Below are 24,087 nucleotides of genomic sequence, written 5' to 3' on the forward strand. Positions count from 1 at the left end.
GTTTGTCTAGTCAAGGCTATGGTTTTTCCTGTGGTCATGTATGGATGTGAGAGTTGGACTGTGAAGAAGGCTGAGCACCGAAGAATTGATGCTTTTGAACTGTGGTGTTGGTGAAGACTCTTGAGAGTCCCTTGGACTGCAAGGAGATCCAACCAGTCCATTCTGAAGGAGATCAGCCCTGGGATTTCTTTGGAAGGAATGATGCTAAAGCTGAAACTCCAGTACTTTGGCCACCTCATGCGAAGTGTTGACTCATTGGAAAGGACTCTGATGCTGGGAGGGATTGGGGGCAGGAGGAGAAGGGGACAAGAGAGGATGAGATGGCTGGATGGCATCACTGACTCGATGGATGTGAGTCTGGGTGAACTCCGGGAGTTGGTGATGGACATGGAGGCCTGGTGTGCTGCGATTCATGGGGTCACAAAGAGTTGGACATGACTGAGTGACTGAACTGAACTGAACTGAACTGATACAGCATGAGGTACCTATCCAAGTCTATATTTTTCCATATGATTTTCCTGTTATCTCAACACCGTTTATTAAAAAGTCCATCCTCAACTTACTGATTTGAGATTGTTTTTGGCTACTATATGGAATTCTCATATATATCTGGGTCTATTTCTAGACTTTCTATTCAATCATTGTTTTGTCTATATATTTATATACACATTGCACAGTCTTCTACTTATTGATGTTTTATAATATGTTTTAATAGTAATATGGATAGTCCTATCTAATTTCTTTTCTAGGATTTTCCTAACAATTTTCCTTGTTTATCTTTCTACATGAACTTTAAAGTTAGGCATGTTTTAAAATCATGTTGGATTAGCTTTTAACTTTGTTTTAGGCGAATAGATTTTTTTTTTTTTTAAATGCTGAGTCTTTCTAGACATGAATATGTTATTGTAGGGAAGACAAAACTTTACCTTTACCCTCTTAGGGTCTCTGACTGGGTCTGAGAATTAAGTTGACATAACACAGATTAATAGGAGAAAAGTATACCAATCTTATTTTTGCATGTACATGGGAGCCTTCACAGGAAAGTGAAGGGAGCCTTCACAGGAAAATGATTAGGCCTATGTGCTTATATGTTAATTTTTTTTTTTTTTACTGGAATATAATTGCTTTCCTATGGCTTCCCTGGTGGCTTAGATGGTAAAGAATCTACTTGCAATGCAATGCGGGAGACCCAGGTTTGATCCCTGGGTCAGGAAGATCCCCTGGAGAAGGAAATGGCAACCCACTCCAGTATTCTTGCCTGGAGAATTCCATGGACAAAGGAGCCTGGTAGGCTAATATCCATGGGGTTGCAAAGAGTTGGACATGACTGAGCAGCTAATGCATGTGTTAGTTTCTGCTGTACAAAAAGTGAATCAGTTATATGTATACATCTATCGCCTCCTTTTGAGATCTCTCCCTACCATCCCACCCATCTAGGTTATCCCAGAGCACTGAGCTGAGTCCCCTGTGCTTTACTATAGGTTCCCACTGGCTAGCTATTTTACACATGGTAGTGTATACATGTCAAACCTAATCTCCTAATCATTCCACTCTCCTTTTCCTGCTGTGTTATATGCCAATTCTCTATGTCTGTGTCTCTATTCCTGCCCTGAAACTAGGTCCATATGTACCATTTTTCTAGATTCCACATACATGCATTAATATACCAAAATCATTTTTTTCTTTCTGACTTACTTCACTCTGTATGACAGATTATAGGTCCATCCACATGGGCCAATTTTGTTCCCTTTTATGGTGAATAATATTCCATTGTATGTATGTACCACATTTTCTTTATCTATTCATCTGTTGATGGACACTTAGGTTGTTTCCATATCCTGGCTACTGTAGACAGTGCTACAATGAACATTGGGGTACCTGTGTCTTTTTGAATTATGGTTTTCTCAGGACATATGCCCAGCAGTGGGATTGCTGGGTCATAAGGTAGTTCTATGTTTACTTTTTCAAGGAACCTCCACACAGTTCGCCATAGTGGCTGTATCAATTTACATTCCCAGCAACAGTGCAAGAGGGTTCCCATTTCCCCACACCCTCTCCAGCATTTATTGCTTGTAGATTTTTGATGATGGCCACTATCATCAGAGTGAGGTGATACCTCATTGTAATTTTGATTAACATTTCTCTAATAATTAATGATGTTGAGTATATTTTCGTATGCCTTTTGGCCCTCTATGTCTTCCTTGAAGAAATGTTTATTTAGGTCTTCTGCCCATTTTCTTTTGGGTTTTTTCTTTGATATTGAGCTCTGTGGGCTGTTTATATAATTTGGAGATTAATCTTTTGTCTGTTGCTTTGTTTGCAAATATTTTTTCTCATTCTGAGGGTTGTCTTTTTGTCTTGTTTATGGTTTCCTTTGCTATGAAAAAGTAAATTCCATTTGTTTATTTTTGTTTTTATTTTCATTACTTTAAGAGGTGTGTCCAAAAAGATCTTGCTTTGATTTCTCTCGGAAAAAAGTGTTTTTCCTGTGTTTTCCTCTAAGAATAACTGTACAGTCTTGTAGTAGGTCTTTAATCCATTTTGAGTTTATTTTTGTGTATGGAGTTAGGTAGTGTTCTAATTTCATTCTTTAGCACATATCAATAGCTGTCCAGTTCTCCCAGCACCACTTATTGAAGTGACTGTCTTTTCTTTTATGTATGTTCTTGCCTCCTTTACCATAGATTTGGTGACTATATGGGTTTATCTCTGGTATTTCTATCCTGTTCTATTGATCTATATTTCTGTTTTTGTGCCAGTACTATACTATCTTGATTACTGTAGCTTTGTAATATAGTCAGGGAGCCTGAATCTTCCAGCTCTCTTTCTTTTTCAAGATTGCTTTGACTATTCAGGATATTTTGTATTTCCATACAAATTATAAATTTTTTTTGTTCTAATTATGTGAGAAATGCCATTGTTAATTTGATAGGGATTGCACTGAATCTGTAGATTGCTTTGGGTAGCATATTCATTTTCATGATATTGATTCTTCTCATCCAAGAACATGGTCTATCTCTCCAACTGTTTGTGTTATCTTTGACTTCTTTCATCAGTGTTTTATAGTTTTCTGAGTACAAGCCTTTTGTCTCCTTAGGTAGGTTTATTCCTAGGTATTTTATTCTTTTTGTTGTAAATGGGATTGTTTCCTTAATTTCTTTTTCTAATCTTTTGCTGTTAGTGTATAGGAATGCAAGAGAGTTCTTTGCATTAATATTATATCCTGAAACTTTATCAAGTTCATTGATTAACTCTAGTATTTTTCTGGTGACATCTTTAGGATTTTCTATGTATAGTATCATGTCATCTGCAAACAATGATAACCTGGATTCCTTTTTTTTTTTTTTTTTTTCATTTTTCTTCTCTGGGTTCTTTTTCCAACCTGGACTCCACTTTTTTTTTTTTTTCTTTTTCTTCTCTGATTGCCATGACTAGGACTTCCAAACTATGTTGAACAGTAGTGGTGAGAGTAGACTTCTTAGTCTTGGTCCTGATTAGAGGAAGTGTTTCCAGTTTTTTGCCACTGAGAATGATGTTTGCCGTGGGTTTGTCATATATGGCCTTTATTATGTTGCGGTAGATTCCCTCTGTGTCAACTTTCGGGAGAGTTATTTTTTCCCAAAAATGGGTGTTGAATTTTGTCAAAAACTTTTTCTGCATCTACTGAGATGATCATACTGTTTACATTCTTCATTTTGTTAATGTAGTGTATCACATAAGTTGATTTGCATGTATAGAAGAATCTTTGTATCCTTGGGATAAATCTCACTTGTTTATGAGCCTTTTTGCATATTATTGGATTCTATTTGCTAATATTTTGTTGAGGATTTTTGAGTCTATTTTTATCAGTGATATTGGTGCACAATCTTTTTTTGTGATATCTTTGTCTGGTTTTGATATCAGGGTGATGGTAGCCTCATAGAACAAGTTTGGGAGTGTTCCTCCTTCTGCATTTTTTTGGGGGAGGTTTGAGGATAGGCATTAGATGCTTTCTAAATATTTGATAAAATTTGCCTGTGAAGCCATCTGGTCTTGGGAGATTTTTAATTACAGTTTCCATCTGGTTACTTGTGATTGGTCTGTTTATATTTTCTAATTCCTCCTGGTTCATTCTTGGAAAATTGTCCTTTTCTTCCAGGTTGTCTATTTTGTTGGCATATAGTTGCTTCTAGCAGTCTCTTATGTCCCTTGTATTTCTATGGCATCAATTATAATTTATCCTTTTTCATTTCTAATTTTATTGATTTGAGTCTTCTCCCTTTTTTTCTTGATGATTCTGGATAAGGGTTTATATATTTTATTTATCTTCTCTATGAACCAACTTTTAGTTATATTGATTTTTGTTACTGTTTTATTCATTTCTATTTCATTTATTTCTGCTCTGACCTCTTCTTTCCTTTTACCAACTTTGGTTTTTTATTTTTTTTTCCTGTTGTTGTTCTTTCTTTAGTTTCTTTAGATGTAAGGTTAGATTGCTTGTTTGAGACTATTCTTGTTTCTTGAGTTGAGGTTGAATTGCTATAACTTCCCTTTTAGAATTACTTTTGCTGTACTCCATAGGTTTTGAATTGTCCTGTTTTTGTTGTCATTTGTTTCTGCGTATAAATTTTTTCCCCCTTTGATTTCTTCAATGATCTCTTGGTTATTAAGCAGGGCACTGTTTAGCCTCCATGTGTTTATGTTTCAGTTTTTTTCCTTGTAATTAATTTCTAATCTTGTACTGTTGTGGTCAGAAAAGATGCTTGATACAATTTTGATTTTCCTAAATGTTCCAAGGCTTGGTTTGTGACCAAAGATGTGATCTATCCTGGAGAATGTTCCATGTGCACATAAGAAGAAATTGTATTTTGCAACTTTCAAGTGAATGTCTTATCAATATCCATCAAATCTATCTAGTCTATCATGTCATTTAAAGCTGTATTTCTTTATTTACTTTGTGTCTGGATGATCTGCCCGTTGGTGTAAGTGGGGTGTTAATGTCCCCCACTATTATTGTGCTACTAGCAATTTGCCCTTTTATGGCAGTTAGCATTTGCCTTATATATTGAGGTGCTCCTATGCTGGGTGCATAAATACTTATAATTGTTATGTTTTCTTCTCTGATTGATCCCATGATCAATATGTAGTGTCCTCCCTTATCTCTTGTAACTCTATTTATTTTAAAGTCTATCTTGTCTGATATGAGAATTGCCACTCCCACTTTCTTTTTATTTCCATTTGCATGGAATATCTTTTTCCATCCCCTCACTTTATGTCTGTATATGTCCCTAAGTCTGAAGTGGGTTTCTTGTGAAGTGAAGAAGTGAAGTGAAGTTGCTCAGTCGTGTCCGACTTTTTGCGACCCCGTGGACTGTAGCCCACCAGGCTCCCCCATCTATGGAATTCTCCAGGGAAGAACACTGGAGTGGGTTGCCATTTCCTTCTCCAGGGGATCTTCCCGACCCAGGGATCGAACCCAGGTCTCCCACATTGCAGGCAGATGCTTTAATCTCTGAGCCACCAGGGAAGCCCTTGGGTTTCATGTAGACAGCATATATATGGGTCTTGTTTTTGTATTCATTCAGCCAGTCTGTGCCTTTTGGTTGGAGCACTTAATCCATTTACTTTCAAGGTAATTATTGACATGTATGTTCCTATTACCATTTTCTTAATTGTTTTTGCTTGTTTTTGTTCTTTATTTTCTCTTGTGTTTCATACCTAGAGAATTTGTTGTAAAGCTAGTTTGGTGATACTGAATTCTTTTAGTTTTGCTTTTCTCCACCAAATCTGAATGAGATCCTTGCTGTGTAATCTTGGTTGTAGGTTTTTCCCTTTCATCACTTTATATCCTGCCATTCCCTTCTGGCTTGAAGAGTTTCTGCTAAAAAATCAGCTGACAACTTTATGGGAATTCCCTTGTATGTTATTTCTTACTTTTCCCTTTCTGCTTTTAACATCTTTTCTTTGAATTTACTTTTTGTTCACTTGATTGATACGTGTTTTTTCTTGGGTTTATCTTATATGAGATTCTCTGTGCTTCATGGACATCAGTGGATATTTACTTTCCCATGATAGGGAAATTTTCAACTATAATGTCTTCAAATATTTTCTCAAACCCTTTGTCTTTCTCTTCTGGGACTCCTACAATTTGAATTGTTGGTGCATTTAATGTTGTCCCAGAGGTCTCTGAGACTGACCTCAATTCCTTTCATTCTTTTTTCTTTATTCTGTTCCTTGGCAGTTATTTTCACTCTTCTATTTTCCAGCTCACAAATTGATTCTTCTGGTTCTGTTATTGTTATTAATTCCTTCTAATGTATTTTTCATTTCATTTATTGTATTGTTCACCACTGTTTGTTCAGTCCTTTAGTTCTTCTAGGTCCTTGTTATATATTTGTTGTATTTTCTGGATCTATGCCTCCATTCTTTTTCCAAGATTTTGGATCATTTCTACTGTCATTACTCTGAACTCATTTTCAGGTAGGTTGCCTATTTCCTCTTCATTTATTTGGTCTTGTAGGTTTTTAACCTTGTAATATATGTTTTTGTGGTCTCATTTTTTTTTTTTTTTGATAGGTGAGGCTGTGTCCCTGTCTTACTTGTTTAGCCTGAGGTTTCCAGCACTGGAGTTGCTGGCAGTTGGGCAGAGCCAGGTTTTGGTGCTGAGATGAGGCCCTCCAGGATAACTCACTCTGATTAATATTCCCTTTGGTCTGAGGTTCTGTGTTAGTCCAATGGTTTGGATGCAACTCTCTCACTACAGGAGCTCACTCCTGACCCCCAGGGCAAAAATATATATATATATATATATATATATATATATAACAATAACAAAGAACAAAAGGTTAAATTAGAAAATTAAAAATATATTAGAAAAAATAAGAACATAAATGAAACAAAAATACAGCAAAAAAGAAGCACAACAGCAAAAAAGAAAAGAGAAGAAAAAGGATGCTGGAAAAGGCTTTGGCTGTAGGGGGGCAGGTCTTAGGAGAGAGTGGGGCTTAGGCAGGTGTGGGGAGGGGGCTCAGGACCAGTCCTGGGAGGTGATGGAGGCAGGACTTAGGGCTCAGCAGAGCTAGAGAGTACCTCAATGGTCCAAGGTTCAGGCAACAGGACCCCAACAGGCATTCCAGGGTCTAAACTGGAGGGGGAAACAATGGTTCCATTCCCTTCCAATCCAATCCCTGGAATGTTTCTCCTTATCTCTTCTGGGCCCCTCACTGGATGGTCCTCACTTGAGTGTGGAAACCCTTCCCCTCCCCCAGATGCATCTCAGGAGCACTGGGTCTACTGGTGTCTACTTTTCCTTCCTCCTTCCCTCCTTCACTCTCTTGCCCCCAGGAACCCTTCAGCTAGAGGGGGCCTCAGAGGGTGAAAGTTCAGGTCTGAGATCCCAGTAGGCTTCCTAGGGTTTGAGTGGGCAGGGGAAATGCTGGCTGTGTTGACTTTTGATCCTATGATTCCCCCAAGGTCTCTCCACATCCCCACTGTGGGTGGCCCTCTCCCAGCTTGGGAATCCCTTTTATCCCCCAAGCTGAGCCTCAGGGGTGCCAATTCCTCCCGCTTCCACTTCTCCTCCCCCTTTCCTTCCCCCCATGTCCTACCTGGTAACACAGGAGTTCCTCCCATCCTTAGGTGTCTGGGGTCCACCACCAGTGCCTGGTAGATGCCCTAGCCATGAGGAGATGTGAACTCCATGTCCTCCTACTCTGCCACATTTACCCCACCCTTTATATATTAGATTGCGCAAAGAATAGTATTTGTGGATCACCTGGAGAAGGAAATGGTAACCCACTCCAGTATTCCTGCCTGGAAAAATCCCATGGGCAGAGGATCCTGGTGGGCTACAGTCCATGGGGTCACAAAGAGTTGGACACAACTTAGTGACTAAACAGCAATGACAGCAATGAAAATATATATGGTGGCTAAAGAGAGATAAGCATTATTTTTAACATGATCTTTTAGTACAGATTTCTCTTGGCCTCAATACTCTTATTTTAGGTGATAAAAATGTTCTTTCCTCCTGATATAGAAAAGTCATCTTTCACATGGGAATTTGGTCTGCTTTCTTGAAGAAAAGGGGAGGTCAGAAGTTTCTTGCATCTGCTAATTTTCGGGTACCTTTAGCTGAAAATAATACTGATGCCAAAGTGGCCTGTTTTGGGGTGCTATACCCTATTTATTTTAGTGTTTTTCTCTTGTTTCTTTAGAAGTGTTTCAATATTTTCTTTCTGCATTTCTTGAAGTGATTAAACCTAGGTATTTTAGTTTTTCTATTTTATTTATTTATTTTTAATTTTTTACTTATTTTATTTAATTTTTGGCTGTGGTGGATCTTTGTTACTGCAAGGGCTTTAGTCGAGTTGTGGCAAGTGGAGCTACTCTCTAATTGTGGTGCACTGGCTTCTCATTGTGGTGGCTTCTCTTGTTGCAGAGCACAGGGTGTGTGGGCTTTGGTAGTTTGATGCATGGGCTCAGTAGTTGTGGCCCCTGGGCTCTAGAGTACAGGCTCAATTGTTGCGGCATACAGGCTTAGTTACTCAGCAGTATGTGGAATCTTCCTGGATCAGGGATGAAACTCATATCTCCTGCATTAGCAGGTGGATTCTTTACCACTGAGCCACCAAGGAAGCCCCTAGTTTTGCTACTTTAAATGGATCATTTTTTCCATTAAATACTGTAACATTATATGTGTATTTATACACAAATATACTTGATTTCTGCATGTGAACTTGATGTCTAAGCTAATTTTATAAATTATTTTATTATTTATATTAGTTTTTCAGTTTAATTCTCTTGGGATTACCCAGTTTGCAATCATATCCTCTGCAAAGAGTGATTATTTTACTTCTTAATTTCCATTTTCACACTTTTTTTAATTGTAGTTTTTTTTTTTTTTTTTTTTGTCTATATCAGTTATATTAGTTAGGACTAACTCAGGTGTATATATATGGATTTGCTATAGGAATCTGACTTGATAACAGTCTGGCAGCTGGTGAAAGTGTACAGGAGGCTGTTTCTTCTATGTTTGCTACTGTGACCTGAGGTCAGCAGGGCAGGCAGTCAAAAAGGGAAGGTGGATTTGAAGTGGGAGATGTAAAACCAAAAGAAGAACCACATGGCTGAGTGGAGTATAGACTGGAAGTCATGGTATGCACTAGAGTATACCCATGAGTATAGACTGGGGTTCATATTGTTCTTTCATTACCTCTTAACCTTCAACTTCAAAGATGAGAATGTCTTGTAGAAGTTGTTGCCCTTCTCTGCAGTGCTAATGTACTTGGATCAGAAGTTGGACTATATGAAGGAGGACATCCTCCAGGAGCTGGGTTTGCTGTAATTCTGGCTGTGTGTTATGGCACCAAGGTGATGGAGCAGAGAAGCAACAATATGTGTGAACTGTAGGCACATCTTATGCTGTGATCTGATCTTTTAAGCATGTACAGAACTTGGCTACTAATTCACTTACAGACCATAATAACTTGGCATTATGCATGAAAGAACATTCTGAAAAAATTTCTCCTTAGGTTCAGTTCAGTTCAGTTCAGTCGCTCAGTTGTGTCCGAATCTTTGTGACCCATGAATCGCAGCACGCCAGGCCTCCCTGTCCATCACCAACTCCCGGAGTTCACTCACACTCACGTCCATCGAGTCAGTGATGCCATTCAGCCATCTCATTCACTGTCGTCCCCTTTTCCTCCTGCTCCCAATCCCTCCCAGCATCACAGTCTTTTCCAATGAGTCAACTCTTTGCATGAGGTGGCCAAACTACTGGAGTTTCAGCTTTAGTATCATTCCTTCCAAAAAATTCCCAGGGCTGATCTCCTTCAGAATGGACTGGTTGGATCTCCTTGCAGTCCAAGGGACTCCCAAGAGTCTTCTCCAACACCACAGTTCAAAAGCATCAATTCTTTGGTGCTCAGCCTTCTTCACAGCCCAACTCTCACATCCATACATGACCACAGGAAAAACCATAGCCTTGACTAGACGGACCTTTGTTGCCAAAGTAATGTCTCTGCTTTTGAATATGCTATCTAGCTTGGTCATAACTTTCCTTCCAAGGAGTAAGCATCTTTTAATTTCATGGCTGCAGTCACCATCTGCAGTGATTTTGGAGCCCAAAAAATAAAGTCTGACACTGTTTATACTGTTTCCCCATCTATTTCCCATGAAGTGATGGGACCGGATGCCGTGATCTTCATTTTCTGAATGTTGAGCTTTAAGCCAACTTTTTCACTCTCCACTTTCACTTTCATCAAGAGGCCTTTTAGTTCCTCTTTACTTTCTGCCATAAGGGTGGTGTCATCTGCATATCTGAGGTTACTGATATTTCTCCCAGCAATCTTGATTCCAGCTTGTGCTTCTTCCAGTCCAGCGTTTCTCATGATGTACTCTGCATATAAGTTAAATAAACAGGGTGACAACATACAGCCTTGACGTACTCCTTTTCCTATTTGGAACCAGTCTGTTGTTCCATGTCCAGTTCTAACTGTTGTTTCCTGACCTGCATACAAATTTCTCAAGAGGCAGATCAGGTGGTCTGGTATTCCCATCTCTTTCAGAATTTGCCATAGTTTATTGTGATCCACACAGTCAAAGGCTTTGGCATAGTCAATAAAGCAGAAATAGATGTTTCTCTGGAACTCTCTTGCTTTTTCCATGATCCAGCGGATGTTGACAATTTGATCTCTGGTGCCTCTGCCTTTTCTAAAGCCAGCTTGAACATCATGAAGTTCATGGTTCACATATTGCTGAGGCCTGGCTTGGAGAATTTTGAGCATTACTTTACTAGTGTATGAGATAACTGCAATTGTGCGGTAGTTTGAGCATTCTTTGGTATTGCCTTTCTGTGGGATTGGAATGAAAACTGACCTTTTCCAGTCCTGTGGCCACTGTTGAGTTTTCCAAATTTGCTGGCATATTGAGTGCAGCACTTTCACAGCATCATCTTTCAGGATTTGGAATAGCTCAACTGGAATTCCATCACCTCCACTAGCTTTGTTCGTTGTGATGCTTTCTAAGGCCCACTTGACTTCACATTCCAGAATGTCTGGCTCTAGGTCAGTAATCACACCATTGTGATTATCTGGGTCGTGAAGATCTTTTTTGTACAGTTCTTCTGTGTATTCTTGCCATTTCTTCTTAATATCTTCTGCTTCTATTAGGTCCATACCATTTCTGTCCTTAATCGAGTCCATCTCTGCGTGAAATATTCCCTTGGTATCTCTAATTTTCTTGAAGAGATCTCTAGTCTTTCCCATTCTGTTGTTTTCCTCTAGTTCTTTGCATTGATCACTGAGGAAGGCTTTCTTATCTCTACTTGCTATTCTTTGGAACTCTGCATTCAGATGCTTATGTCTTTCCTTTTCTCCTTTGCTTTTCACTTCTCTTCTTTTCACAGCTATTTGTAAGGCGTCCCCAGACAGCCATTTTGCTTTTTTGCATTTCTCTTCCATGGGGATGGTTTTGATCCCTGTCTCCTGTACAATGTCACAAACCTCAGTCCATAGTTCATCAGGCACTCTATCTATCAGATCTAGGCCCTTAAATCTATTTCTCACTTCCACTGTATAATCATAAGGGATTTGATTTAGGTCATACCTGAATGGGCTAGTGGTTTTCCGTACTTTCTTCAATTTAAGTCTGAATTTGGCAATAAGGAGTTCATGATCTGAGCCACAGTCAACTCCTGGTCTTGTTTTTGCTGACTATAGAGCTTCTCCATCTTTGGCTGCAAAGAATATAATCAGTCTGAATTCAGTGTTGACCATCTGGTGATGTCCATGTATAGAGTCTTCTCTTGTGTTGTTGAAGAGGGTGTTTGTTATAACCAGTGCATTTTCTTGGCAAAACTCTATTAGTCTTTGCCCTGCTTCATTCCGTATTCCCAGGCCAAATTTGCTTGTTACTCCAGGTGTTTTTTGACTTCCTACTTTTACATTCCAGTCCCCTGTGATGAAAAGGACATCTTTTTTGGGTGTTGGTCCTAAAAGGTTTTGTAGGTCTTCATAGAACAGTTCAACTTCAGCTTCTTCAGCATTACTGGTTGGGGCATAGACTTGGATTACTGTGACATTGAATGGTTTGCCTTGGAAACAAACAGATCATTCTGTCGTTTTTGAGATTGCATCCAAGTACTGCATTTCGGACTCTTTTGTTGACCATGATGGCTACTCCATTTCTTGTTAGGGATTCCTGCCCACAGTAGTAGATATAATGGTCATCTGAGTTAAATTCACCCATTCCAGTCCATTTCAGTTCGCTGATTCCTAGAATGTTGACATTCACTCTTGCCATCTCTTGTTTGACCACTTTCAATTTGCCTTGATTCATGGACCTGACATTCCAGGTTCCTATGCAATATTGCTCTTTACAGCAACAGACCTTGCTTCTATCACCAGTCACATCCACAGCTGGGTATTGTTTTTGCTTTGGCTCCATCCCTTCATTCTTTTTGGAGTTGTTTCTCCACTGATCTCCAGTAGCATATTGGGGACCTACTGACCTGGGGAGTTCCTCTTTCAGTATCCTATCATTTTGCCTTTTCATACTGTTCATACTCTCATGCTGGGAGGGATTGGGGGCAGGAGGCAAGAAGGGGACGACAGAGAATGAGATGGCTGGATGGCATCACTGACTCGATGGATGTGAGTCTGCGTGAACTCTGGGAGTTGGTGATGGACAGGGAGGCCTGGCGTGCTGCAATTCATGGGGTCTCAAAGAGTCGGACACAACTGAGAGACTGAACTGAACTGAAGTGAACTGTTCATGAGGTTCTCAAGGCAAGAATACTGAAGTGGTTTGCCATTCCCTTCTCCTGTGGACCACATTCTGTCAGATCTCTCCACCATGACCCGCCCATCTTGGGTTGCCCCATGGGCATGGCTTAGTTTCATTGAGTTAGACAAGGCTGTGGTCCTAGAGTGATTAGATTGACTAGTTTTCTGTGAGTATGGTTTCAGTGTGTCTGCCCTCTGATGCCCTCTTGCAACACCTACTGTCTTACTTGGGTTTCTCTTACCTTGGGCGTGGGTTATCTCTTCACGGCTGCTCCAGCAAAGTGCAGCCATTTCTCCTTACCTTGGATGAGGGGTATCTGTTCACCGCCACCCTTCCTGACCTTCAGCATGGGAAAGCTCCTCTAGGCCCTCCTTCACCTGCGCAGCCACGGCTCCTTGGACGTGAGGTTGGTCCTCCTGGCTGCCACCCCGGGCCTCAGGCGTGGGGGCATAGGGTAGCTCCTCCCGGCCGCTGCCCCTGACTTCGGACGTGGGGTAACTGCTCTCGTTGCCTCCCCTGACCTCGGATGTGGGGTGGCTCCTCTCGGCCGCCCCCCCGACCTCAGACGTGGGGTAGCTCCTCTCGGCTGTTCCTGCGCCATCGCAGCCTGGCACTCTTGGCCACTGCCCCTGACCTCGGAAGTGGGGTAACTCCTCTTGGCTGCAGCCCTTCAGGCATCGGGTCCTCCAGGCTTCTGCCCCTGACGTCGGACGTGGGTAGCTCCTCATGGCCGTGCTTAGTGCACTGGTCGCAGCCACCTGCGCTTAGTGAGCCGGTCGCAGCCGCCTGCCTCCTTGTCTTTTAGCCACCGCCATTTTGGACTCTGCTGCACTCAATATGCCAGCAAATTTGGAAAACTCAACAGTGGCCACAGGACTGGAAAAGGTCAGTTTTCATTCCAATCTCAAAGAAAGGCAATGCCCAAGAATGCTCAAACTACTACACAATTGCACTCATCTCACATGCTAGTAAAGTAATGCTCAAAATTCTCCAAGCCAGGCTTCAGCAATATGTGAACTGTGAACTTCATGATGTTCAAGCTGGTTTTAGAAAAGGCAGAGGACCCAGAGATCAAATTGCCAACATCCACTGGATCATGGAAAAGGCAAGAGAGTTCCAGAGAAACATCTGATTCTGCTTTATTGACTATGCCAAAGCCTTTGACTGTGTGGATCACAATAAACTATGGAAAATTCTGAAAGAGATGGGAATACCAGACCACCTGATCTGCCTCTTGAGAAATTTGATGCAGGTCAGGAAACAACAGTTAGAACTGGACATGGAACAACAGACTGGTTCCAAATAGGAAAAGGAGTACGTCAAGGCTGTATATTGTCACCCTGTTTATTTAACTTATATGCAGAGTACATCATGAGAAACGCTGGACTGGAAGAAGCACAAGCTGGAATCAAGATTGCCAGGAGAAATATCAATAACCTCAGATATGCAGATGACACCACCCTTATGGCAGAAAGTGAAGAGGAACTAAAAAGCCTCTTGATGAAAGTGAAAGTGGAGAGTGAAAAAGTTGGCTTAAAGCTCAACATTCAGAAAATGAAGATCACGGCATCCGGTCCCATCACTTCATGGGAAATAGATGGGGAAACAGTATAAACAGTGTCAGACTTTATTTTTTGGGCTCCAAAATCACTGCAGATGGTGACTGCAGCCATGAAATTAAAAGACACTTACTCCTTGGAAGGAAAGTTATGACCAAGCTAGATAGCATATTCAAAAGCAGAGACATTACTTTGGCAACAAAGGTCCGTCTAGTCAAGGCTATGGTTTTTCCTGTGGTCATGTATGGATGTGAGAGTTGGACTGTGAAGAAGGCTGAGTGCCGAAGAATTGATGCTTTTGAACTGTGGTGTTGGTGAAGACTCTTGAGAGTCCCTTGGACTGCAAGGAGATCCAACCAGTCCATTCTGAAGGAGATCAGCCCTGGGATTTCTTTGGAAGGACTGATGCTAAAGCTGAAACTCCAGTAGTTTGGCCACCTCATGCGAAGAGTTGACTCATTGGAAAAGACTCTGATGCTGGGAGGGATTGGGGGCAAGAGGAGATGGGGACGACAGAGGATGAGATGGCTGGAGGGCATCACTGACTCGATGAACGTGAGTGTGAGTGAACTCCAGGAGTTGGTGATGGACAGGGAGGCCTGGCGTGCTGCGATTCATGGGGTTGCAAAGAGTCGGACAGGACTGAGCGACTGATCTTATCTGATCTGATTTTGGACTCCTGTTTTCTATTCTAACTACCTAACATAGGTTTTCTATTTGATTTTTTCTTGTTTCTTGTGCTAAGATTGTATTGCTATAAACTTCCCTTTTAGAACTGCTTTTGATGCATCTCATAGGTTTTGGGTTGTTGTGTTTTCATTGCCATTTGTTTCTAAAGATTTTTTTCATTTCCCTTTTTATTTCTTCAGTAACTTGTTCATTAGTTAGAATGTATTATTTAATCTCCATGTGTTTATTTATTTATTTATTTTACAGTTTTTTCCCCCATAATTGATATCTAGTCTCATAGTATTATGGCTGGAAAAGATACTTGATATGATTTCAATTTTCTTAAATTTACTGAGACTTGATTTCTGACCCAAGATGTGTGAACCTTTATTCTTTAAGGACAATTTGCAGTCCTGCATGTATTGGGTTGTTATAGTTTTCACTGGCTTTAATTAGAGGGCATGGAGGTAGTACAAGGTGGTGCCCAGGAAATCTCCCTACTTTTCAGATATAAACACCATCGCCACTGTTGCTTTTAAGCAATCCAATGTCCCATGGCTAATCAGGATTAATCATTTCACTTAGGAAAGTAACATGCTTCTTAGTCTGTTTATTCATTTACTTGAGTACCCAGATTTGATGAAATCAAGTTTCAAGTTTAATTTGCCAGGACAGTAATAAATTATAGAATAAAAGAACAAATGAACAGATACACATCTCATTGCAGTGATAAAATTTTACAGAATGGCATTCCTAATGGAAAGTATTATCTGATAAAATATTATTTCTTAATTTTTAATATAGAATAATAAATCTGTTTGTTCAGACTTCTTTATTCAACTTAATTTATACTAGGAATAATTTCATTAAAATCTTCAATCTTGTCTTATTCAGGTATATCTTAATTGGCTCAGCCAACAGTTATTGTGAGCTACAAGATACAGCAGTTGTCTGGAGTGATCCTCTCCCACAATGTATAAGTAAGCAAAGACTCTTTTTGACTTGACTATGAACTTAAACTTTATTACATGTTAGGTAATAATAAAACTCATGTCCCTCATTGTTGCTTCTTATACACTTCATTAGAATTTGCATCATGAATATTAGATTTTAAGGATGACTTCCCTCATTTTTTCTTCCTCTTCACTCATCTCAGTTGCCAAGTGTGAACCTCCTCCAACCATTAGTAATGGGAGACACAATGGTGGAGATGAAGACTTCTACACATATGGCTCTTCTGTCACCTACAGCTGTGATCATGACTTCTCAATGTTAGGCAAAGCCTCCATTTCTTGCAGAGTGGAAAATAAGACAATAGGTGTCTGGAGTCCAAGCCCTCCTTCTTGTAAAAGTAAGTCATAATGATGAATTTTGGTTTGAATTCTTAGTTTAAAAGAAAAAGGAAGGGAAAGGTATTGGGGGAGGTGAAATTATTCAAAGAAAAACTAATTATTTTAATGACACAGTCATTAATTTGGTAAACTGATACTTATGCTGTACCAGTTTGTGGTAACAAATAGCACTGATATGATGGAATCTCATTTTACTGAAGCGTTTAAAAGTTGAAATTTGTCTTTTCTTGTGGATTTTTAGAAGTCATTTGTGTTCAACCAGTGGTTAAAGATGGAAAAATAACCTCTGGGTTTGGACCCATCTATACTTATCAACAGTCTATTGTATATGCCTGTAATAAAGGTTTTCGGCTTGAAGGCAATAGTTTAATCCATTGTGAAGCTGATAATAGCTGGAATCCTCCTCCTCCCACTTGTGAACTCAGTAAGTATGGACCATGAAAGAGTTTCAGTGTTTGGCATCTAAATATATCCAGAAATATTATTGGGAGCATACTTACATGCCTAAGCACATTTGAATCACACTAGAAGTTTAAATTTAGATCAATCCCTCTTTTTTTTCTTGTTGAAAAAAAGGATTACAGTATACTGTGCAAGACCATATAACATCACACAAAGCTGTCACACACAGTTGTAAAGCTTGTGCATACTCCACCCCTAAAGATAGAGTTTAGCATTGTAGAGGTTGCTCTACAATAAGCTGTTTATTGTATGTTTATTTCAACAATTTTCTTGCACTTGATAGAAAATTGCTTTGTTCTAACAAAGATCATATGATAATTGTTTTAAAGATAAACAGTAAAGAGCCCTGAGGGAAAAAGATCTTTTTCTAACTTACACAAAATTTTGTATGGATTAACTATCAATGTAATTCTCATACTCTGAAATTACAAACTCATGTGGATCCCTGAAAATTATCTTAATAGTAATAATAATGACTTGATGCTAGTATAGGTTTATAGCAAGAATTAATTCAATGGATTCTGTCCAGAATTGTGGGCACTAGTATTATCCTCATTTTAAGAATCAGACATCCATTATTTGAAATGTCCAGGTTAGGAAAATCCATAGAGAGAGAAAGTCTTTTAGTGGTCTCTAGGACCTGGGAGAAGACAAGACTAGGGGGTAACTGCTAACAAGTACTGAGTTTATTTTGGGGTTGGTAAAAATATCCAAAAATTGGATAGTGGTGATGGTTGGAAAACTCTGTGAATATACTGAAAACCACTGGATTGTGTACTTTAAATGGATGAATTTTATGTTATGTGACTTGTCTCTCAATAAAACTGTTTAAAAAGACCTTTATCCTTGAAGATGAAAATATAATAAATGTCCAAATCGACGTGTCTGTATTATATTTCCATATTGTGAACCTGTATTATCAGGAAAGAGTGAAGATGACAAGACACAGATTTAGGCTCAAAAGTCCCTTGGTATTTGATTTGTTCTTGACAAACCCTTCAATGATAAAGCTCCTGATGTCATCTGAATAAGAGGAATGGCTCTTGTTTATTTTCTTCTATCAGTCAGGAAACAAGAAAGTTCGATGTGTTTGCCTGGAACATTTCTCCAGCCATACCTACCTAGCAAGCCCAATGTTTCAATTCAGAGACTAAAGTTTGTGATATAAAATGAAGATGAAAAAGAATTCACATTTTAAAAAGTTGGCACAACACACAGAATTCACTTGTCAGTGCCCCTAGTAAGAACTTCTCTGATGCCTTGCACATTTGGATGCCTGTCCTTGTGTGTTTTCTGGTATGGCTGATTCATCAGCCATGGTAGGCTGGCTCCTGGCTGAACGAGGACTTGCCACCCTTTTATATGACAGGCTTGTTGATCATTGTTGCATCCCTATTGAGAGTGTACTTTTCCCTTTTTGTTTCTTTATGAGCAGATGGTTGTCTTGGCTTACCACACATCCCTCATGCCTCGTGGGGAAGATATGACTACCAGACACAAACAGAACAGGAAGTGTATGACATTGGAACTGTATTGAGCTACAAGTGCCAGTTTGGCTATAAGCCAGAGACAGATGGACCTACAACTGTGACTTGTCAGAGCAATTTGAAGTGGAGCCCATACATAGAATGTAAGGGTGAGTTTCTTTTTTTGTAAATCTTTTTGTATATTAAATATTCAGTATGAGCTTGATTTTTCATCTTAAATGGATGTAATTTTTCCCTCAAGATAAATTTAACATTATATTAATTGAACTGTATATGAACTATTATCGCCAGAAGGGACCATAAATTTCTTGGAGTTTGAGCTGAGAAATTATAATCTTATCCTGATTCAGAATCAAATGAGATACAAGCGCAGAAGTCAAATATTACACAGATTAAGTATTAGCTCCAATATTGGTAAAGGTAGAATGTAGAATACAACTCAACCATTGCTTGAGTCAGACCTCCATCACAGCCCTTTCCTCCCCAGTGTAGACTCTGGGTGCTTTGCAGAGGAAAGTCTGTGAAGCAGTCATGAACTCAACCAACTTCAGCGTGACTTGTGTCTCATGTCTCTTGAGTGATGGGACTGTGGGCTGAATGACCTGCCTCTAAAAGACAGACTCTGATCCCTGACTCAGTGTTTTTGCCTCAATGGGACAGGAAGGAGACTGTCTCTAGTCTCACTTGAGAGTAAGTGAGGGACTGAGAGACGTATGGATGCAATTTTATGGGACTCTGCAATTCACAACATGCATTTTTATACCTATCTATGGGAGTCTTGCCATTTTAGAGGTGAAGACACTGAGGCACAGAATACAGGGAACTTTATTCTGTAGATTGGAATTGAAACAATATGTGAAATGCACAAATAATGATAGCTCAGTTGGTAAAGAATTCACCTGCAATTCAGGAGACCCCCAGTTCAATTCCTGGGCTGGGAAGATCTGCTGGAGAAGGGATGACTACCCACTCCAATATTCTTGGGCTTCCCTTGTGGCTCAGCTGGTAAAGAATCCGCCTGCAATGCAGGAGACCTGGGTTTGATCCCTGGGTTGGGAGTGATTACCTGGAGAAAGAAAAGGCTACTCACTCCAGTATTCTGGCTTAGAGAATTCCATGGGCTATATAGTCCATGGGATCGCAAAGAGCTGGACATGACTAAGTGACTTTCACTTTCACAAATAATGAAAAATGGTAGTTCACTTATTGAAAGATTATTTGTTTCACATTAGGAGTTAAAGTTTAATTGCAGTCATTCAAACTCATCTTGTGGAAATAAAAAGAAAGACCTTAATATCACGGAATTAAAATATCATTAATAAAATCTTTTACCACCACTTAAATAAGGTATTGGAAACAAATGAGCTGGAGTGCTTTAGCAAATCAGGGACTGGGAGAACAGACTTGGTGTCCCTTTACCCCAATCTCTCTTCAGTGATGAGATCTTCTAAAGGTAGAAATGGGATTTAGCCATAGGAGCCTCCTCATAGTGATTTTACTATTAGTCTTCTTTTATATTTTTTAGAGGTATGTTGCCCAGAACCAAACCTGAATAATTACGGAAGCATCACTCTACAGAGAAGACTTAGCACTAGTACTCACTGTACCTATATCAGTGGAGATAAGGTTTCATATGAATGTCATAATAAATATATGATTGATGCTACATGCACAAAACATGGCACTTGGAGTCCTAGAACACCAGAATGCAGACCAGGTAAGACCTTATGGAAACACATTTTTTAAAAGAAGTTTTGCATATCAAAATGATGGAGATTATAATTTTTTGCATTTTATTTACCAAGTTTTTAGTGAATATATTTATTTTTCTAACTATATTAAAAATCAATTTTTTTGTTTTTTGTTTTTTTTTGGAAACTTTTATTTTGTTAACTGTGTAACCAATTAACAATGTGGTGATAGTTTCAGGTGAACAGCAAAGGGACTCATGTCTGTATATCCATTCTCCCCAAACACACTTCCCATCCAGGTTGCCACGTAACATTAAGCAGAATTCCATGTGCTATACAGTAGGTCCTTGTTGGTTATCCATTATGAATATAGTAGTGTGTATGTGTCCATCCCAAACTACTTAACTATCTCTTCCCCCATGATTCCCCCTGGCAACCGCAAGATCATTCTCTAAGTCTGTTGGCCTGTTTCTGTTTTGTAAGTTCATTTGTATCATTTCCTTTTAGATTTCACATGTAGGTGATATTATGTGATATTTCTCTTTCTCTGTGTGACTTACTTCACTCAGCATGACAATCTCTAGGTCCATCCATGTTGCTGCAAATGACATTATTTCATTCTTTGTAATGGCTGAGTATCATTTCATTGTATTTATGTACCACATCTTCTTTATCCATTCATAGACATTTAGGTTGCTTCCATTTCTTGGCCATTGTAAACAGTGCTGCAATGAACACTGAGGTGCATGCATCCTTTCAGTCCATGTTTTTCTCCAGATATATGCACAGGAATGGGATAGTAGGGTCATATAGTAGTTCTATTCTTAGATTTTAAGGAACCTCCATACTGTTCTTCATAGTGGCTGTACTAATTTACATTCCCACAACAGTGTGGGAAGGTTGCCTTCTCTCCACATCCTCTACAGCGTTCACTGTTTGTGGAGTTTTTGATAATGGCCATTGTGATTGCTGTAAGTTGATATCTTATTGTAGTTTTGATGTGCATTTCTTTAATAATTGGTGATTCTGAGCATCTATCCATGTGCCTCTTGTCCATCTGTATGTCTTCTTTGGAGAAATGTCAATATTTAGGACTTCTGCCCATTTTTGGTTAGGCTGTTTGTTTTGATACTGCTAAACATCATGGCAGCAACAGCAGCAGCAGCGACTGTTCTTGCTTGGAGAATCCCAGGGACGGTGGAGCCTGGTGGGCTGCCATCTATGGGGTCACACAGAGTTGGACACGACTGAAGCGACTTTGCAGCAGCAGCAGTAGCATCAGCAAACATGAGCTTTTCATAAATTTTGGAGACTAATCCCTTTTCATTTACATCATTAACAAATATTCCAAGCTGTGGGTTGTCTTTTGTTGTTGTTGTCTTTTCATTTGTTTATTGTTTCTTTTGCTGTGCAAAAGCTTTTGAGTTTAAGTAGATATCATTTATTTATTTATTTTTGTTTTTATTTCCAGTATTCTGGGAGATGAATTGAAAAAGATGCTGGTGGAATTTATGTCAGAGAGTGTTCTGCGTATGTTTTCCTCTAGGAGCTTTATAGAGTCTGGTCTCACATTTAGGTTTTTAATCCATTTCAAGTTTATTTTTTGTCTATAGTGTTAAAGAACGATCTAATTTTATTTTTTTAAATATGTAGCTGTATATGATTTTCCCAGCATCATTTGAAGAGACTGCCTTTCCAACATTGTGTAGTCTTGCCTCCTTTGTGTATGTGTTTTATCTGGCTTTTTTATCCTGTTCCATTGATCTATATTTCTACTTTTGTATGAATATCATACTTTCTTGATGACTGTAGCTTTGCAGTATAGTCTGAGGTCAGGGAGGCTAATTCCTCCAGCTTTGTTTTTTTCTTAAGATTGCTTTGGCAGATCAGGATCTTGTGTCTCCATTACAAATTTTAAGACTTTTTGCTCAAGTTCTGTGAAAAATTCCATTGGTAGTTTGATAGGGATTGCATTGACTCTGCTTTGGGTAGTATAGTCATTTTAGCCATATTGATTCTTTTCATCTACAAACATGGTATTTTTTCATCTGTTTGTGTCTTCTTTGATTTCTGTCATCAGAATCGCATGGTTTTGGGGGTGGAGGTCTTTTGTCTCATTGTTGTTTAGTTGTTCAGTCATGTCTGGCTCTTTGTGACCCCAGGGACTGCAGCATGCAAGATTTCCCCGTCCTTCACTATCTGTCAGAGTTTGATCAAACTCATGTCAGTGATGCCATCCAACCATCTCATCTTCTGTTTCCCCCTTCTCTCCCTGACCTCAATCTTTCCCAGCATCAGGGTCTTTTCCAATGAGTGAGCTCTTTGAATCAGGTGTCCAGAGTATTGGAGTTTTACCTTCAGCATCAGTTCTTCCAATGAATATTCAGGATTGATTTCCTTTAGGAATGACCAGTTTGATCTCCTTGTTGTCCATAGGGCTCTCAAAAATCTTCTCTAGCACCACAGTTCGAACGCATCAGTTCTTCAGAACTCAGCCTTCTTCATGGTCCAAATTTCATATCTGTACATGACTACTGGAAAAACAATAGCTTTGACTAGACAGATCTTTGTTGGCAAAGTAATGTCTCTGCTTTTTATTTTTTTCCTATTCTGAATTATTATTTATTTTAAAATATGAATTTATTTATTTTAATTGGGGGCTAATTACTTTACAATATTGTATTGGTTTTGCCATACATCAACATGAATCCACCACGGGTGTACACGTGTTCCCCATCCTGAACCCCTCCCACCTCCTTCCCCGTACCATCACTCTGGGTCATCCCAGTGCACCAGCCCCAAGGATCCTGTATCCTGCATCAAACCTGGACTGGTGATTCGTTTCTTATATGATATTACACGTTTCAATGCCATTCTCCCAAATCACCCCACCCTCTCCCTCTCCCACAGAGTCCAAAATACTGTTGTATACATCTGTCTCTTTTGTTGTCTTGCATACAGGGTTATCGTTACCATCTTTCTAAATTCCATATATATGTTTTAGTATACTGTATTGGTATTTTTCTTTCTGGCTTACTTCACTCTGTATAATAGGCTCCAGTTTCATCCACCTCATTAGAACTTATGCAAATGTATTCTTTTTAATAGCTGAGTAATACTCCATTGTGTATATGTACCACAGCTTTCTTATCCATTCATCTGCTGATGGACATCTAGGTTGCTTCCATGTCCTGGCTATTATAAACAGTGCCACGATGAACATTGGGGTACACGTGTCTCTTTCAATTCTGGTTTCCTCAGTGTGTATGCCCAGCAGTGGGATTGCTGGATCATATGGCAGTTCTATTTCCAGTTTTTTAAGGAATCTCCACACTGTTCTCCATAGTGGCTGTACTAGTTTGCATTCCCACCAACAGTGTAAGAGGGTTCCCTTTTCTCCACACCCTCTCCAGCCTTTATTGCTTGTAGACTTTTGGATCGCGGCCATTCTGACTGGCGTGAAATGGTACCTCACTGTGGTTTTGATTTGCATTTCTCTGATAATGAGTGGTGTTGAGCAACTTTTCATGTGTTTGTTAGCCATCTGTATGTCTTCTTTGGGGAAATGTCTGTTCAGTTCTTCGGCCCATTTTTTGATTGGGTCATTTATTTTTCTGGAATTGAGCTATAGGAGTTGCTTGTATATTTTTGAGATTACTTGTTTGTCAGTTGCTTCATTTGCTATTATTTTCTCCCATTCTGAAGGCTGTCTTTTCACCTTGCTTAGAGTTTCCTTTGTTGTGCAGAAGCTTTTAAGTTTAATTAGGTCCCATTTGTTTATTTTTGCTTTTATTTCCAATATTCTGGGAGGTGGGTTATAGAGGATCCTGCTGTGATGTGTGTCAGAGAGTGTTTTGCCTATGTTCTCCTCTAGGAGTTTTATAGTTTCTGGTCTTATGTTTAGATGTTTAATCCATTTTGAGTTTATTTTTGTGTATGGTGTTAGAAAGTGCTCTAGTTTCATTCTTTTACAAGTGGTTGACCAGTTTTCCCAGCATCACTTGTTAAAGAGATTGTCTTTAATCCACTGTATATTTTTGCCTCCTTTGTCAAAGATAAGGTGTCCATAGGTGCGTGGATTTATCTCTGGGCTTTCTATTTTGTT

The 24,087-nt window shown here is 39.4% G+C and overlaps 1 protein-coding gene across 2 annotated transcripts in view; it reads left to right on the forward strand.

Moving 5' to 3' along the window:
- Positions 1–24,087, forward strand: part of C4BPA (complement component 4 binding protein alpha) — a 45,778-nt gene that overhangs the window by 13,137 nt on the left and 8,554 nt on the right. Inside the window, exons 6-10 of one of the 2 annotated variants that reach the window (XM_055581797.1) lie at positions 15,885–15,970; positions 16,147–16,341; positions 16,584–16,766; positions 18,240–18,440; positions 19,817–20,008. In XM_055581797.1, the coding sequence (XP_055437772.1) occupies positions 15,885–15,970; positions 16,147–16,341; positions 16,584–16,766; positions 18,240–18,440; positions 19,817–20,008 (857 nt within the window). The remainder of the gene's footprint in view (positions 1–15,884; positions 15,971–16,146; positions 16,342–16,583; positions 16,767–18,239; positions 18,441–19,816; positions 20,009–24,087) is intronic. The other variant, XM_055581799.1, reaches the window with a different exon arrangement.

The sequence above is a fragment of the Bubalus kerabau genome, chromosome 5 (genome assembly GCF_029407905.1).
Source record: "Bubalus kerabau isolate K-KA32 ecotype Philippines breed swamp buffalo chromosome 5, PCC_UOA_SB_1v2, whole genome shotgun sequence".
In the NCBI taxonomy this organism is placed as follows: Eukaryota; Metazoa; Chordata; class Mammalia; order Artiodactyla; family Bovidae; genus Bubalus; species Bubalus kerabau.